Consider the following 18,095-nt stretch of genomic DNA (forward strand, 5'->3'; position numbering starts at 1 on the left):
GGCGTTTTATTCGCAGTCAACTTCAGTCAACTAGCCGCCCCTCTGACTGCCTTGACCTCCACCAAGACTGCGTTCAGGTGGTCTAGTGCAGCTCATGCTGCATTTACCAACCTCAAGAGCCACTTTGTGTCAGCTCCTATTCTCATTGCCCCTGATCCTTCACATCGGTTTGTGGTGGAGGTCGACGCTTCAGAGGCGGGGGTTGGTGCGGTTCTATCCCAACGTTCCTCTGCGGACGATAAGGTGCATCCTTGCGCATTTTTTTCTCATCGTTTGTCCCTTGCCGAACAGAACTATGACATTGGTAATAGAGAGTTGTTGGTGATTAAGTTAGCCTTGGAGGAGTGGCGTCATTGGTTGGAAGGCTCGGGGGTGCCTTTTATCTTCTGGACTGATCACAAGAACCTTGAATACATCAGGTCAGCTAAACGTCTCAATTCCAGGCAGGCTCGGTGGGCTCTTTTTCGGTCGCTTCGTTTTTTCCATCTCGTACCGCCCAGGCTCCAAAAACATCAAGCCCGATGCCTTGTTTCGATTGTTCCGATCGGCAGACCACTCCCGAGTTTATTTTACCCGAGAGACTTGTTGTCTCCACTATTATTTGGGAGATTGAGTCTAAGGTCCGCACGGCCTTACAAGGGGTAACGCCTCCGTCCGGATGCCCACCGGGTCGATTATTTGTGCCGGTGGGTTTAAGGTCAGACGTCATCCACTGGGGCCACTGTTCTAAGGTCGCTTGTCATCCAGGGATTAATCGTACCACTTTTTGGTCAAACAACGGTTCTGGTGGCCATTGATGGCTCGTGACATTCGGGATTTTGTTTTGGCCTGCTCGGTCTGTGCTAGTTGCAAGACTTCCAATCGTCCCCCGGAGGGTCTCCTTCAACCGTTGTCTGTCCCTTTGAGGCCCTGGTCCCATAGCACTAGACGTTTCTGCCCTACCTCCGTCCCAAGCTAACATGGTTGTTTTGACCGTGGTGGACCGGTTCTCGAAGGCGGCTCATTTTATTCCCCTGCCCAAATTACCTTCAGCCAGGGAGACCGCGGTTACTGTCATTGATCACGTCTTTCACATTCATGGCCACCCGACGGATGTGGTTTCTGACAGGGGTCCCCAGTTTGTTTCCAAATTTTGGAGAGAATTTTGTCGGCTACTGGGGACGAGTGTTAGCCTTTCTTCTGGGTTCCATCCTCGGAGCAACGGGCAGACTGAGCGGGCCAACCAAGATCTTGAGCGGGTGTTGCGATGTTTGGTTTCGCAGAACCCATCCTCTTGGAGTCAACAACTCTCTTGGGTGGAGTACGCACACAATTCATTACCAGTGTCGTCCATGGGCCTCTCTCCATTTGAGTGTAGCATAGGGTACCAGCCACCCATTTTTCCGAGTCTGGAATCCAAAGTCTGTTCGTCGGACACTTCTCCGGGTGGGTGCGCGCACCAAGGCTCAGGCTGATCGCCACCGGTCGAAGCCTCCTGTCTACGTCATCGGTCAAAAAGTGTGGCTTTCTAGCAAGAATATTCCGCTCCACTCCATGTCTAGTAAGTTGGCTCCTAAATTCATTGGCCCGTTCACTGTCACTAAGATTCTTAGCCCAGTGGCAGTCCGCCTCAAATTTCCTCCAGCATACAGGAGAATCCATCCCGTTTTTCACATATCCAAATTGAAACCCGTTTTTCACTCTCCTATTAATCCGCGCCCTTGAGGCGAGAGGCGCTCCTAGGAGGAGGGGTACTGTCACGGTTCATGGGTTCATCGGCCTCTTCTGGCCATTCTGTGTACTACCGTTGATTAGTTCACTAGTTTCAGCTGCTACTCATTTACTGGTCTATTTAAGCTTCAGTGTTTGTCTTGTCTTTGTCAGATCGTTGTCTTTGGATTATTGGACTGTTTATCTTTCGGTGCAGCCGAGCGCTACCGAAGAAGCCTGCCTTCACCGCACCCACGACTTCCCGTCCACAGTAACCCAGTTTGTTCCAGTTTACACCACTTTACTTAATAAAGCTTCACTTGAACTCGCACTTGAATCCATCTCATTACTCCTGACACAGAACTTACACAATTTGAAAACCACTGAAAACTGCATCTGTAACTGAAAATCAAATATATATTTGTGAAATGGAATGTGAACAGCAAAATAAGGTCTGAGGTCTTGCTACATGAGTACTCAGGAGAGTACAACCGTTGCTAATACGGGCTGTATTACAACCATATAACTGTTACCAAATTTTTCACCTTGTGACCCTGACTCCGCTTGGTTATCCTGCTACATTTGTGTAACTTGTGTAAATTGTTTAGACTTCATCACCTTTCCCAACTTCTTGTGTATTTCAGGGCAGAATGGCAACCTGTTTATTCTGCTAAGCCCTGATGGATGCTGTCAAAGGACATAATTAATAGAATCTGAGAATCTTAGGCACTTACAAGGCCCTGCACTATCTGAAGCATAAAGCGGGCCATGCAGGCTATGGAAATACTGTTGGCTATTCATCACCTTCCTCTGAAGCTGAGCTGCCGCAGCACTGAGTGAGGCAAGCAGTAGATATGGCTGTAAAGTAAGGTCCTTACCTTACTTTACAGCCATATCTACTGCTTGCCTCACTCAGTGAAACTCCTTCACCGCATTGCAGTGACAATAGAAACAGGCAGAAGTCTTGGCTGATCAGTTTCTTGGAAAAGGATGGGCAAGTACCATTAATGCATAGAGGAATAACGAGGAGCTGGCAGTGAGCATGGGCCACATGCAAGAGCTGTTAGCCGTAGTGCAACAGCGCAATGATGTACAGATCTTGAAGGAGCCTAGCAAAGCTGCCTTGCATAGAAAGACAAAGCCTGATGTGCTATCAGTGGCTGCATCTCATTCACTGTGCTTGAGGCCCACTTCTGTCGAGAGTGTGCTTCTCTGGACCTGTCTGATCCATGCTGATGCCCTACTTCTGGTTGGAGTTCTCATCGGTTGAGATCGCTCGGTGCTGCTGGGGGTGGCCCCACATGGATGGCCTGAAGATCATTGGGATTGCTGGGGATGGTGCCACATGGGGGCCGTGGAGATGGCCTGGGGATCTCATATGGGGAGTTGTACTGTGATGGCTTGGGACTGTAATTGTTGTGGTGGCTTTGGGGCTGCGGTTGCCACAAGCAATTTTGCACTTAGGCCTCCATCAATGGACAGTAGATAGGTTCAACAAACTGGACTTCATGTGAAAACTGTAATCAATTTACTGGTTGCACAATTGCACCATTTGTCCATGTAGTACACAGTTATAGAAGGGATTTATTTATAATTGCACTATCCGTTATCACTCAGATGAGGATGGGCTCCCTATCGAGTCTGGTTCCTCTCAAGGTCTCTTCCTCACATTGTCTCAAGGAGTTTTTCCTTGCCACTGTCGCCTCTGGCTTGCTCATTAGGGATAAATTCACATATTTACAATTTATTTTGATTTAATTTTATTTCGAATTAAGGTAAAGCAGGTGTAATGCATGGGTATACACTACTAGTTCTAAAGAAAACCACCCTGGTGGTTTCCCACTCAGTCAGAGAACCATGGTTACATACAGTCAGGTCCGGAGGTATTTGGACAATGACGGCGTTTTTGTGATTTTGCCTTTATACACCACCACAATGGATTTGAAATAAAACAATCAAGATGTGATCGAAGTGTAGACTTTCAGCCTTATTTTAAGAGGTTCCACAAAAATATGCCATTTACCATTTAGGAATTACAGCCATTTTAAGCAAAGTACTTCCATTTTCAGAGGCTCAAAGGTATTTGGACAATTGACTGACAAGAATTAATTGACCAGGTGTGGTCCATTCCCTCATTACTTCAAGACAAATGAAGCAGATAAAAGGTCTGGAGTTGATATCAGGTATTGAGTTGGCATTTGGCAGCTGTTTGACTGGAGCTACCAATATGAAGTCCAAGGAGATCTCAATGCAAGTGAATGAGGCCATCATTAGGCTGAAAAATCAACATAAATCTATAAGAGAGATAGCAAAAACCTTAGCTGTGGCCAAATCAACAGTTGGGTACATTCTTAAAAAGAAAGAAAGCACTGGTGAGCTCAAAAACATCGAAAGGCCTGGAAGACCATGGAAGACAAGTAAAGTGAAGAAAAACCCCTTCACAATATCAACAGAAGTCAAGAATACTCTGGAGAAGGTAGGTGTTTCATTGTCCAAATCTATAATCAACAGATGCCTTCATGAATGTAAATACAGAGGGTTTACAACAAGGTGCAAACCACTGGTAACATTCAAGAACAGGAATGCCAGATTAGACTTTGCCAGAAAACATCTAAAAAAGCCTCCCATGTTCTGGAATAAGATTCTTTGGACTGATGAAACCAAGATTAACTTGTATCAGAATGATGGGAAGAGAAAATTATGGCGAAAGAAAGGGACAGCTCATGATCCAAAGTATACCACATCTTGTGTCAAACATGGTGGAGGCAGTGTTATGGCATGGGCATGTATGGCTGCTAATGGAAGGCAGAAAGACCCCACAAACAAGCAGCAACTGAAGGTGGCTGCAGTGAAGGCCTGGCAAAGCTTCTCCAGGGAGGAAACTCAGAATTTGAGTTTTGAGAACATGGGCTCCAGACTTCAGGCAATCATTGACTGCAAAGGATTTTCATCCAAGTATTAAAATTATGGTTATATTTACAATTATGTCACTTTGTCCAAATACCTTTGAGCCCCTGGAAATGGAGGTACTTTGTTGAAAATGGCTGTAATTCCTAAATGGTAAATGCCATATTTTGTGGAACCTCTTAAAATAAAGCTGAAAGTCTACACTTCGATGACATCTTCCTAATCTCCACACGCTTTTTGGCCAACTTCCCATTTTTTGTGTTGTCCTTCCTCAAATGCATATATATATTTACTGTTTACTTTATTAGGTTCACCTGTACTTTCATGATTTTTTTTCCAATCATGTGGCAGCAGGGCAATGCATAAAATCATGCAGATACAGGTTAGAGCTTCATAATTTCATTCTTCATTACATCAATAAGGGGGAAAATGTGATCTCAGTAACTTCGATCTTGACATGTTTGTTGGTGGCAGATGAGCTGGTTTGTGTATTTCAGAAACTGCTGATATTATGTGGGTGCAAGTTTTCAAATTATGATATGGTCAAAATCACTGAGATAACATTTTTCCCCTTTCTGATGTTTGATTTGGTATGTGCATGATTTTATGCATTGTGCTGCTGTCATGACTGGCTGATTAGATAATTGCATGAATGTGCAGGTGTACAGGTGTTTCTTTATAGAGTGGATGATGAATGTATGTATAGTTGAGGCTAAAGGCTAGACACATTTCATTTTACAATACATTTCCTGTGTTAATTCAATTAGGGTATCTGCTTGTTATTTTTACCTCATAACTTTTACCTCATAACTTCACTGGCTTCAAATACAGCCACAGGTACACTCCTAATTAACTACTAATTATGACAATTGGCCTATTAGAAGCTTCCAAAATTCATTACATCAATTTCTGGGATCTCCCAGATGTTCAGGGAGAAGTCAACTTGGTGCATGTAAACCTTTGACCCACAGGAATTTTGATATTGTGAATTAAAGCTGAAATAAATCTGTCTCTTATCAATTGTTTTAAAATTACCTCTCATAGGAAACAAAGCAGATGCCTTACTTGACTTTCTGAAAGAAATGTATGGTAATATGAAATGTGTGGAGCTGTGAAAAACTGAGATTGAATATCTTTAGCCTAGGTGTACTATGTAGATTTTTGGCCTCAACTGTATGAGGAAGACAAGTGCACTTTTGAGTGGTGCTGCACCCATAGTTCATAAAATGTGCCTCTAAAGGGCCTTTCGCACCGTGGGAACCTTTTCATAGTACCTGAACTAATTGTGAAACTACCCACTTTTTGGCGTTTTCGCACCTCCGGAACTGGGTGCGATTTTAGTACCGGACTCCTTTTTTTGAGAACCAAATTAGCTCCTACTCCAGAGCAGGGTCTAACCAGCACAACTGGTACTATCCGTGATGTAAGTAGACGTTGACTGGCCAAACGCGTACGAAAACGCCCTCACCCGCCATGATTTAAAAGCCATGTAAACATACTCTAGTGTCAACTTATTTCGCAAGTATGGAGAACAGCGATAGATGGACGCGAGACACAACAAAAACACAGCTCCGATCACAGCGTTCTCCATCCTCCGGTTGTTTGCGTTGTTCTTCTTTGTTTCCGTTGTTGAACGCCGCGCACAAATGACGTTGCTGTCGACCAGCTTAGGTCACTTCCTAGTGCCCACTGTCGGTGCGAATAAAACCCTTTAAATGGTACTGGGAAATAGTTTGCGCAAAATCGCCCTTAAAATTAAATTTAGTTCTGGAACTAAAGCGGTGCGAAAGGCCCTTAAGCTCATTAGGCCCTTTCATACATAAAACACATTTTTCATGTAGACTGTGGCTTAATTGTGTGCCCATCATTTGTACCCATCATTGCATTGCACAGACAGACAGACAGATTGCTTGCTATGATCAGACCTTAATAGATTGTAGAAAAATTATGTCATCAGCAAAAGGAAAGTGATGTTCACTAATAAAGAGTGCAGTGGGCCACATACTGCAGGTTGTTAGTTTAGAATATTGTTAATCAACTGGTGAGGGAGTGATGAAACAGCAGTGCACAGGAGCTTTCTACAGCAATCAACGGGCAGAAATCAACATTTACCCCGTTCAGCTCAAACCAGTTTATTATTAGAGCATGTTACATATTTGAGGTTAGTGCATTGCAGGGTATATAGACACAATGGTCTGTACAACCAGGCAATCTCCCAGCAATACACTAAGCATACAACAGAGGACTTAACCTGAATGAAGTCTTGGTATCTTTCTCAGTGTGTCTGTTTATCAGGGGAAACCCTACCTGTTGTGTTGGTGAGCTGAAAGAGTACACTCTTATCAGGAATGCCACAGACACTGCGTACTGAAGCAGTGCATGTGTAGTTGGCATAGTCCTGAGGGCGAAGGTTTTTCAGCTTGAGGATCTTTGTTTCACCCTGCATGATGAGTGAAGTGAAACATATAAAGTAATGGGTGTGAGAAACATGGATCGGAAAAAAACACAAAATCTCTTCTCTAAAAAGTATATGAATATGAACATTGGCTTCTCATTTGGGACTATAGTTGAAAGAGTCCATTAAGGCATGTTGCCTGTGACTACCTGCTGATACAAATGCATTCTGTGTTTTAAAATGGCACCTAGTGGTCAATTTCTGTGACGAATTCTTCATAGTGGAAACCTTTTTTAAAATATGCCTTTGTGAAGCTGTCAGACAAATTACTGGTCTGTAAAAATTCCAGATGTCGACATGCTTTTCGCCCCTGGCTCTCTTATAAGTGGTGATCACTTAAAAAAAGAGCAAAGCAAAGTAAAGACCTGCAGGTAGCCACAATTTGGACCATGGATGAAAACTCTCATGAGGGAAGGAAATAGACAACTGGGAAATAAAGGAAATAAATCAATTAGAGGATTATCAGTTTAGAAGCAATTTGTCAAAGTTTCTAGCAGTTATCTATCTATCTATCCATCTATCTATCTATCTATCTATCTATCTATCTATCTATCTACAGTCATGGGAAAAAGAAAGTACACCCTCCTTCCATTCTAAGTTTTTATTTATCCGCGACTAAATAACAATTGGGTGGTCCACCACCTTCTATAAACAAACAAATAACCTCAGGTGACAACAAAAAAATACAACATATTTCAATATGTAGTCATTTTTTCCCAAAAAATAAAAACAACATTCAGAAACCAGGTGAGAAAAAATAAGTACACCCTTCCACAATCATTAAGAGAGTAATTAGCAGCCAGCTAAATGTTTCTGATGAAATGCACAGGCTTAGTTAATCATCAAGAAGTCTGACTACCTCTATAAAAGCAGAACCTTTGGCAGTTTGGTGTTCTGGAGCACTAGGTGTGTGTCCAAATCATGCCAAGAAAAAAGGACATGAGCCATGACCTCAAAGAAGCATTTGTTGCTGTTCATCAATCTTGGAAGGGTTATACGTCCTTCTCCAAATAATTTGAAATTCACCATTCTACAGTGAGAAGGAATGTTTATAAATGGAGAGCCTTCAAGACAGTTGCCAATCTTCCAAGGACCAGGCGTCCCAGCAAATTCAGTCCAAGATCAGACCATTTAATGCTCAGAGATATAAAGAAAACCCCAGGAGCTACATCATGTGACCTACAGGCCTCTGTAAGCAGAATAAATGTTTATGTTCATGATAGCACAATCAGAAAAAGACTGAATAAGCATGGCTTTCATGGCTAGGAAAAAGCCCTTCTCTCCAAAAAGAATGTAGCAGCATGTCTTAGGTTTGCCAAATTGCATCTGAACAAACCACAAAAGTTCTGGAACAATATCCTTTGGACTGATAAGACCAAGGTGGAGATGTTTGGTTATCATGCACAGTGCCATCTTTGGCAAAAACCAATTACTGCATTTCACCAAAAATCACCCCATACCAACTGACAAGCATGGTGGTGGAGTGGTTATGATTTGAGTTTGTTTTGCAACTGCAGGACCTGGGAAACTTGCAGTCATTGAGACAATGATGAACTCCACTTTATACTAGAATATTCTTGAGACAAATGTGAGCCCATCTGTCCAGCAGCTTAAGCTAGGCCGAAATTGGGTTATGCAACAGGACAATGATCCAACGCACATCAGCAAACCGATATCTAAATGGCTAAAGAAAAAAAAAACAAGGTTTTGGAATGGCCAAGTTAAAGTCTAGGCCTCAAACCCATTGAGATGCTGTGCCAGGATCTTAAGAGAGCTGTGCATACCCAAATTCCCTTCCGAAGCCATTCCTTTGTTCACTTTGATTTGTCTGTTTGAGTTCTTTGAGTTCAATGAACTCTCTTCAGCTGGGACTAGGGCTGTAGTCAAGATAGAGGGAACCATGGATAGCTCCAAACACCAATCTATTTTGGCACAAAATCTGCAGAAGATACCTGCATATGATACCTGCATGCATACCTGAAGATGAAAAGGATGTTCACCTTCCAGCATGATAACACACAAATCAAAGTGAACAAAGGAATGGCTTCAGAAGAAGAAGATTAACATTTTGACCCGATGCATCCAGTGTGTATTGGCTTTAACACCATTCATACTGTTCACTATTCTGTATATAAATTGATCATAAAGTCAATGAAGTAATGTTATTTTTTCATTTTTATGCAAGATGCTTGAACTGATTTATGATCCTATCCATTACTACTCATTGTTTGCTTTTATTTTATTTATTCTAAATTTATTGTGAAAATGTTTTTTAATCACATGATATTCTATAGTTTCTGATAGATATATTATCTAGATTAGATAACTTGCAAAATCTTTTATTTCTGTATAAATGTGTTTAATGTCCTCATACATGGTCCAATAGATGTAAGGCAGTTATGCACATTAATAATATAATAATACTTTATATTAACAACCATATTAATGTTTGGACATGTTTTAAAGCTTACCTGTGTGAAGAAAGGTTCATAGATCTCCACACCCTTGTCATAGCCTTGGGACAAAAATTCATGTCCACGTCTCCAGCTGTAACGCACTGGCGGGTTGGAGTTGGCAGCACACCGGAGGAAAACTGTTCTTTCATAGTAGAATTGTTCCTTAGCCTCTCCCACACTTTGGTGTACTGTCACCACTGGGTCATCCAGATCTACAGATAAAATGATGCATTCATCACTTTATTTCACCAAATAAAGTCCTACTAAAAAAATAATTACAACCAGAAAACATTTGACATATCAGAAGATGCTAAAATCTTATGAATTACTATATATCCATCTTCAAGGATTAATCTGCCATAGCTTCTAATCAGAAAGCAATCAGGTTGAGTATGTATAAAGCCACTGAGAGTAAAATTTTGCAAAAAGATTCATATAAATCTGTAAATTTCGGCCTAATGGTGGCACTATAGTGCAGGGTTTTTATTTTAGGTCCATCTCATGAACCATGAGTCCTACAAACAAAATTCTAAACAAACAAACAAAGAAAATCCTCAAGAACCATGTAGCTCTGCCCATTTCAATTCTTTTTGCTAATTTGCATAATAATTTAATAATTTGCAAAATGCTCTTTGCAAATGAGTCCTCAGATTTTTGGCCAATCTTTACTAATTTGCTGTCAGACTACTCAGCAGAGTGTGAACCACAATAATTATCAAAAACATGTTGACATTTCTAAAGAATATGGCCGTCACACATCAATCAATTCTACTGAGGCAGAATCTAATTTACTCAAACTGCTGTAACTCTTGTGTGCTTAGATGGATTTGGAACTTGAAAGGCATACATAGGACAACACTCAGAGGTCACATGCACAGATTGGGGCATGGTGATAAAAAGGGGGCAGAGCTAAGGTTAGATAACTGTTTCTCAGCAACCGTGAGTCCAGCTGAAATTTTATAAAGAATATCTATGTGCTATCTGTGAGTGGATTTTTGATGCTGACCTAAGTACTTGAAAAACATGGCCACCATCAGCCAATCAGAATTCTGCAGGGTTAACATTGAGTGATCATCATGAAATTTAAATGATAATGATGGTTTGGGTACAGACCCACTGCAGGACATAGCAATCTCATTGAAATTGGCAACTGGGGGGTGCAAGTCATGTTTGTGCACACAAAAGCAAGTATATCTCTTGGACACAAAAGCAAGTATATCTCTAAGGAGTACAGTGAAAATTCTTCTTCACCCTAATTTGTATGCACAAACAAAAAGGGGCAGAATCGCCAACGGTAATCCAGGTTTTGGTTAGAAACATAAAGTGCAAGCCAAGGGATATTAAAAAGTCATTCAAAATAAAAGTCTTATTTTCTACAGATCAGACATTAACCAGGGACAAATTAATTGTCATGGATCCAGAATCTGTATAGTGGTTAAATGGTTAAGGCTCTGGGTAACTGATCAGAGCCCCAGCACTGCCAGAGCCCTTTGAGCAAGGCCCAACAGCGCTGCACTGTAGATGAGAAGTAGGACAAGCAAACAGCTACGGGGAGATGACAAGCTGATAAACACATTGGCGCCATCTTGCATAGCATTTGATATACTTGGTGGGCACTATTCATTTTTTGCTACTTATTCTATGGGTTCTCCCAATCAAAAAAAACCTCAAGAACCATTTAGCTCCACCCATTTTTACTAATTTGCATAATATGCAAAACCTACTTTTGAGGACTTGTCCTACAATTTTCATCCTATCTTCACAATTGTGGTGTCAAACTACTCAGCAGAGCATGACCCTCAATAATTATCAAAAAACATGTTGAGATTTGTAAAAAAAAAAAAAAAAATAATAATAATAATAATAATAATAATAATAATAATAATAATAAAATATGGCCACCATACATCAATAAATTCTAAGGAGGCAGAGCTGGATTCCTCAAATACCTGTAATTCATATATAGTTCAAGGATTCAGCTGTACTGTAATTCAGTACAATGATCTGAAGACGTCTGCAAAGATTGACCTGTGGTCATCAATGGGGAGAGTTATGTCATAATGTTTGATTCCTGTTTCTCAGGAATCAAAGGTCCAATGGATCTGAAAATTGGTGTGCTGGATTGAACTGTTATACCGTAACTTGATTTTTATTCATCATTGAATTACTCCAAAAACATGGCCGTCTTCAGCCAGTCAAATTTTAGCAGCCATTTCACACAGCTAGCATTGAGCTATCATCACAAAACTTGATAAGTATGTTCATGTGTGTTCTCTTTATTGTTCTATGTAGCTTCAATGTAACTGGCCACTGGCCATTATTTGCATGTGTTAATTTTGGAACCAAAGTTTGATCCACACTTCATGAAAAAGTGTGAAACCACATGACCGCAGAGACAATGGACTGAATAACAACGAAGGTGGAGAATATGGCTTACGCCCTGCCCTAAGACAGTGTTTGATTGGAGGAAACATTTTGGGGTGGGACTAGCCAGAAAGGTTTAAAACTCCATGACACCAATGTATCTAGGTGTCAACTCAAGTCTATTGGGAGTTAATTGGAGTCAGTGTCAACCGAGTCAAGTCGAGTTAAGCAGAATCGAGTTTCCTTTAAGCTACAGAAGTTTTCTCCCCTCAACATCACGAGGAAATGCTCACTCTGATACTCTACATCCAGCCTAATAAATACACTAATTATCACTTGACAAATATTTGATCAGCTATTAAAATATTAAGTTTGAAAAATTTCCATATTTTAGTGGAAGATGTGGGCAGCTTAATCTCAACAGCTAATTTCCTACATGTGCAAAGTTTGGGGCATGGTCAGGCGTAAGGGGCAGAGCTAGGTCAGATAACTGTTTTGAAAGAACCATCTGATCAAGCTGTAATTTTATACACTGCATCTATCGGCTAATCTGCAAGTGGATCTTTGATGATGACCCAGTTACTTAAAAACACGGCTGATATTCATTCTGCCGTGCATGCGCTAAAAGAGCTTCTACAATCTTTAGAATAGATAGTCAGCAGGACACTCTCTGACCACTACTCAAATATTATAAAAATAGGCCTATAGAGGGCTCTGTAAATAAAAAATGCATAGATCTCCTCAACCGTTTTACATAGGAAGATCACATTTGTTAAGCTTTTTCTTGGTGAAAATTAAAACTCAATCCCGTTATTTTTCTAACGAATACATGTGGGCCAGAAGTATAGCCTTCGGATAATGGCAAACTTCTGGACTGTTTAGCATGTGCGCGTGCGTACATAACCAGGAAAAGCAAGAGATGGGAGTCTGAGAACATATTTATTCTTAGCAGAAATAGTAATGTGTTTAAGAGGCTGTGGTCCCTTTAAAGAGACTTGACTGGATTGACGAGCACCGAACTCCTGCACTGAGAGGAGTAATAAACTCACGCTTGTTTCAAGAGCCACGGAGTGCTAAGTTTATTCAGTACATTAAGTTTAATTAGCGGTTGGTTACTTTACTTACCTTCACCTAACCCTAGGTGTAATGTGCGTGCATATTAAGTAAGTACGACTGTGTCATTTTCATTGATGAGTATCATTAATATAGAGTATCAGTCACAGTCGTCACGTTAAGACCTCATGTCAGGGACAGAACTTCCAAAAATAAATATACAAATCAAAATAACTAAAAGCATCATGGCAGAATACAGTTAACCTATAAAAAAAAATACATTGATGGCAAACCAGAACCCTGAAGCTGTGACATATGTGAAGTTAAAAGAGGACACTGATCAAGTCAATGATCATTTCATTTAGAGTTTGACCTTTGGAAAACAAACAAACAAAAACAAAAACAAGATGTACAGTAGTCTGTCCAACGACTGCCCTTTTATAGACTACTGGTGAAAGCATAAGTATATTTGTAAATGGAATCTACACCAAACAACACATTTTTTAATAATGATTTATTATTCACAGTGAACAATGTTTGTAGCATTTATACAATAAAAATATTTTATCATAACTACTCCCACTGACTGAAAGAAGGAGCAAGCTATACAGGAACCAAAGAAAGTATTTCATAGAAAGGATTAAAAGGAAATGACTGTCATGAAATAATAAAGGCAACATTATAATTATACTTGCATTTTATAAACACACACACACATTTTATATATACACACATACACACATATATGTGTGTGTATATATATATATATATATATATATATATATATATATATATATATATATACACACACACACACACACACACACACACAAAGTCAGGTCCATAAGTATTTGGACAATGACAATTTTCGTAATTTTGCCTCTGTACACTGCTTCATTTCAAATCCATTGTGGTAATCAAGATATGATTGAAGTGAAGACTTTCAGCTTTAGTTCAAGGGGTTTAACAAAAATACTGCATAAATCATTTAGAAATTATAGCCATTTTTTTCGCTCCATTTTCACAGGCTCAAAAGTAATTGGACAAACTAACAATTATAAATATTAGGATTATTTTTAATACTTGGATGCAAATCCTTTGCAGTCAATGATTGCCTGAAATCTGGAATCCACTGACTTCACCAAATGCTGATTTTCCTCCCTTGAGATGCTTTGCCAGGCCTTTACTGCAGCCGCCTTCAGTTGCTGCTTGTTCACAGGTCTTTCTGCCTTCATTTTTGTCTTCAGTAAGTAAAAACCATGCTCAGTTGGGTTGAGGTCAGGTGACTGACATGGCCATTTAAGAACATTCATTTTCTTTAGAAGCTCGGGTTGCTTTTGCGGTATGTTTTGGGTCATTATCCATATGTACTGTGATGCACCGTCCTATCAGTTTTGTAGCATTTGACTGAATCTGAGCAGAAAGTATAGATCTATACACTTCAGAATACAACCTGCTACTTCTATCAGCAGTCACATCATCAATAAACACCAGTGATGCAGTTCCATTAGCAGCCATACATGTCCATGCCATAACACTTCCTCCACTTGTTTGACAGATGATGTGGTATGCTTTGGAACATGAGCCCTTCCTTTCTTTCACCATACTTTTCTCGTCCCATCATTTTAATTCAAGTTAATCTTGTGTCAGAACTGGTCAGGCTTTTTTTTTTTAGACTTTTTTTTTTTTTTTTAAGCAAAGTCTAATCTGGGCTTTGTGTTCTTCAGTGTTACCGGTGGTTTGCATCTTGAGGTAAACCGACTGTATTTACAATCATGAAGGCAGCTCTTGATTATAGACTTTGACAATGATATGCCTACCTCCTCCAGAGTGTTCTTGACTTGGCTAGATGCTGTGACGGGGTTTTTCCTTCACCAAGGAATGAATTCTGCAATCATCCACCTTAGTTGTCTTCTGTGCTCTTCCAGGCCTTTTGGTGTTGCTGAGCTCACCAGTGCATTCCTTGTTTTTAAGAATGTACCAAATTGTTGATTTGGCCACTCCTAAAGTTTCTGCTATCTCTCTGATAGGTTTGTTTAGCTTTATCAGCGTAATGAGGGCCTCTTTCACTTGCACGGACACCTCTTTGACTGCATAGCTGTTCGTGGGAACTCTCACTACCAAATGCAAATTCAATGTTTGGAATCAACACCAGACCTTTTATCTCCTTAATTTGTCATGAAATAAACAGGAAACAGGCCACACCTGGCCATGAAACTGCTTATCAGTCAATTGTCCAATCACATTTGAGCCTGTGAAAATGGAGAGACTCTAAAAAAATGTGTGTAACTCCTATTAATTTATTAATGCATTAATTAATGCAGTATCACTTCTTCAATCATATCTTGATTGCTTCCTATCAGATCCATTGTGGTAGTGTACAGAGGCAAAAATTCCAAAAATTATGTCACTGTACAAATACTTATGGACCTGACTCTGTGTGTGTGTGTGTGTATACTTATATTACACACACACACACACACACACACACACACACACACACACACCAATCAGCCATAACATTAAAACCACCTGCCTAATACTGTGCAGGTCCCCCTTATGTCATCAAAACAACTCTGACCCGTCAATACACGGACTCCACAAGACCTCTGAAGGTGTGCTGTGGCATCTGGCACCAAGACATTAGCAGCAGATCTTTTAAGTCCTGTAAGTTGTGAGGTGGGGCCTCCATGCATCAGACTTGTTTGTCCAGCACATCCCACAGATGCTTGATCGGATTGAGATCTGGGGAATTTGAAGGCCAAGTCAACACCTTGAACTCTTTGTCATGTTCCACAAACCATTTCTGAACAATTTTTGCAGTGTGGCAGGGCACATTGTCCTGCTGAAAGAGGCCACTGCCATGAAGGGGTGTACTTGGTCTGCAACAATGTTTAAGTAGGTGGTATAAGTAACATCCACATGAATGCCAGGACCCAAGGTTTCCCAGCAGAACACATGATTCATCAGTCCAGAAGAAAACATGATTCATCAGTCCAGACCACCTTTTTCCATTGCTCCATGGTCCATTTCTGATCCTCACATGCCCATTGTAGGCGTTTTAATCAGTGGACATGGATCAGCATGGACACTCTGACCGGTCTGCTGTTAGGCAGCCCCATACACAGCAAGCTGCAATGCACTGTGTGTTCTGACACCTTTCTATCATAGCCAGCATGAACTTTTTCAGCAGTTTGTGCTACAGTAGCTCTTCTGTGGGATCAGACCAGATGGGTTAGCCTTCACTCCCCACGTGCATCGATGAGCCTTGGCGCTCACGACCCTGTTGCCGGTTTACCAGTTGTCCTTCCTTGGACCACTTTTGGTAGATACTAACTGCTACCGAGAACACCCCACAAGACCTGCCATTTTGGAAATGCTCTGACCTAGTCGTCTAGCTGTAACAATTTGGCAGTTGTCAAAGTCACTCAGATCCTTAACCTTGCCCATTTTTCCTGCTTCCACCACATCAGCTTTGAGAACTGACTGTTCCCTTGCTGCCTAATATATCCCACCCCTTGTCAGGTGCCACTGTAAAAAGGTAAACAATGTTAATCACTTCATCTGTCAGTGGTTTTAATGTTAAGGCTGATCGGTGTATATATTAATAAGAACAAAATATACAAACACATAAAGCACAGATGGGCATGATTATTTGCATATTTGGATTTTAGAATTCATCTTATTTTGTACTCATTTGTATTGTATTAGGTATGGCAGAGAAAATCAATTACTTAAGTAAATATATATACATACACACACTGAAATGACAACCCAAACATTGTTACTAGCTGGATCAGATTTAAATTTCAGAGGTGATTAATGAAATCAAAAATTTTGTACATAAGGTCATTTACACTTATCTATATCTACATTTAGTTTAAAGGTACTCCACCATACATGTAGCAATACTCAACAAATAAAACACCACCTGGGTTTAAACCTCAGAAAAAAAAAATTCAGAAAGAATATAGCGAGTACACATCTGTCTTTAAAAGGGTGTTTTAGGCTCTATGTCTAAGTCAGTTTGAAACTTACATCATTGTTACTGCAGCACAGGATAAAACAATTCAGTAAATTTTTCAAACAGTAATATGCCCATCCCTAATGTAAAAGACTTCAACAATAATACTTAAAAAACTAGAACTTCAAAACCATTTATTACATTTCCAAACACGTAACAAGCTCTATAAATTAACAATAGCAAATAAAAAATAGATAGCAATATTAGTTCAGTCTTCCTTTTTTTGCCACATCTGGCCAATGAGTATTTTTGTGTTCATTGTGTCTTGTAGTGTAGTGCAGTCTTAGAGTTTTGGAAACCTTAGACTTCTGCATTTGCAGGATGTCTCCTCTTCCTCCCATCCTTTAGGTCACCAGCCGAATTAAATGAAATCAACCACACATAATACGTCCAATTTTCATCACAGTGGCCTTTGCACAAAAGGGATTTCTTCTTACTGTATCTTGCAAACGATCACAGAGCAGTGTAAAGAGATTCATTCATACAAGGCAAATGCATACATTCAGGCTCAGTACAGCATTATGGATGCAACATTAAAACTCATATTGCCATGTATCTCATGGTCCGCATATACTTATCATATGTCACCATTCAGAAAGAAAGCCGACCAATATTAAAAAGTAAGATTTAGTTACGCTTTACAGTTATATAGCAGTTGATCAGCCTTATGTATGTGAAACTACATAGGTAAGCATTTTTAATGTGTCCATGCGATATTTAATATTTTTGATAATTAAGTGAATACGTTTCTTGTAATTAGAGGTTAAAATACAGAACTAAGTGGGCAACAATCAAAGTTTTTTTCTCCTGAGCTCAAAAAGCTTGCCTGTTAATACATTAATGCCCTTTAATTTTTTTAATAGTATCATTAAGGCAGATTATACAAAAAGATTTGTAAAACTTGTTTTAACAAAAATACTTACCAATTATGACACTCCTCAAAGGCTGTCTTCCCATTCAGTCCTCAACAATTGGCTGATTTGGCCAAATATTTTTTTATTGCTTGTTTTAAAACTTGCCAGACAGTGTCCTTAATATCAGCACCACAAGTGATCCCCAGTGTAAGCACCTAGCAAGATTTTAAACATTTAATCTTAGACAGATTATAAATTGCATGAAAGTATACCATGATGACTAATGTAAAAAT

At 40.0% G+C, this 18,095-nt stretch overlaps 1 protein-coding gene across 14 annotated transcripts in view; it reads right to left on the minus strand.

Annotated features, from left to right (window-relative positions):
• The window catches only part of mdga2a (MAM domain containing glycosylphosphatidylinositol anchor 2a), a 308,605-nt gene that overhangs the window by 193,991 nt on the left and 96,519 nt on the right, over positions 1 to 18,095 (minus strand). For 8 of the 14 annotated variants that reach the window (XM_053237458.1, XM_053237457.1, XM_053237455.1 and 5 more), the window contains exons 4-5: positions 9,523 to 9,719; positions 6,904 to 7,036 (exon numbers count right to left, since the gene is read on the minus strand). In XM_053237458.1, coding sequence (XP_053093433.1) covers positions 6,904 to 7,036; positions 9,523 to 9,719 — 330 coding nt within the window. Of the gene's footprint in view, positions 1 to 6,903; positions 7,037 to 9,522; positions 9,720 to 17,871; positions 18,018 to 18,095 lie in introns of all 14 variants that reach the window. The other 6 variants (XM_053237466.1, XM_053237462.1, XM_053237465.1 and 3 more) reach the window with 1 other exon arrangement.

This window comes from Pangasianodon hypophthalmus, chromosome 10, assembly GCF_027358585.1.
Source record: "Pangasianodon hypophthalmus isolate fPanHyp1 chromosome 10, fPanHyp1.pri, whole genome shotgun sequence".
NCBI classification, from domain to species: domain Eukaryota; kingdom Metazoa; phylum Chordata; class Actinopteri; order Siluriformes; family Pangasiidae; genus Pangasianodon; species Pangasianodon hypophthalmus.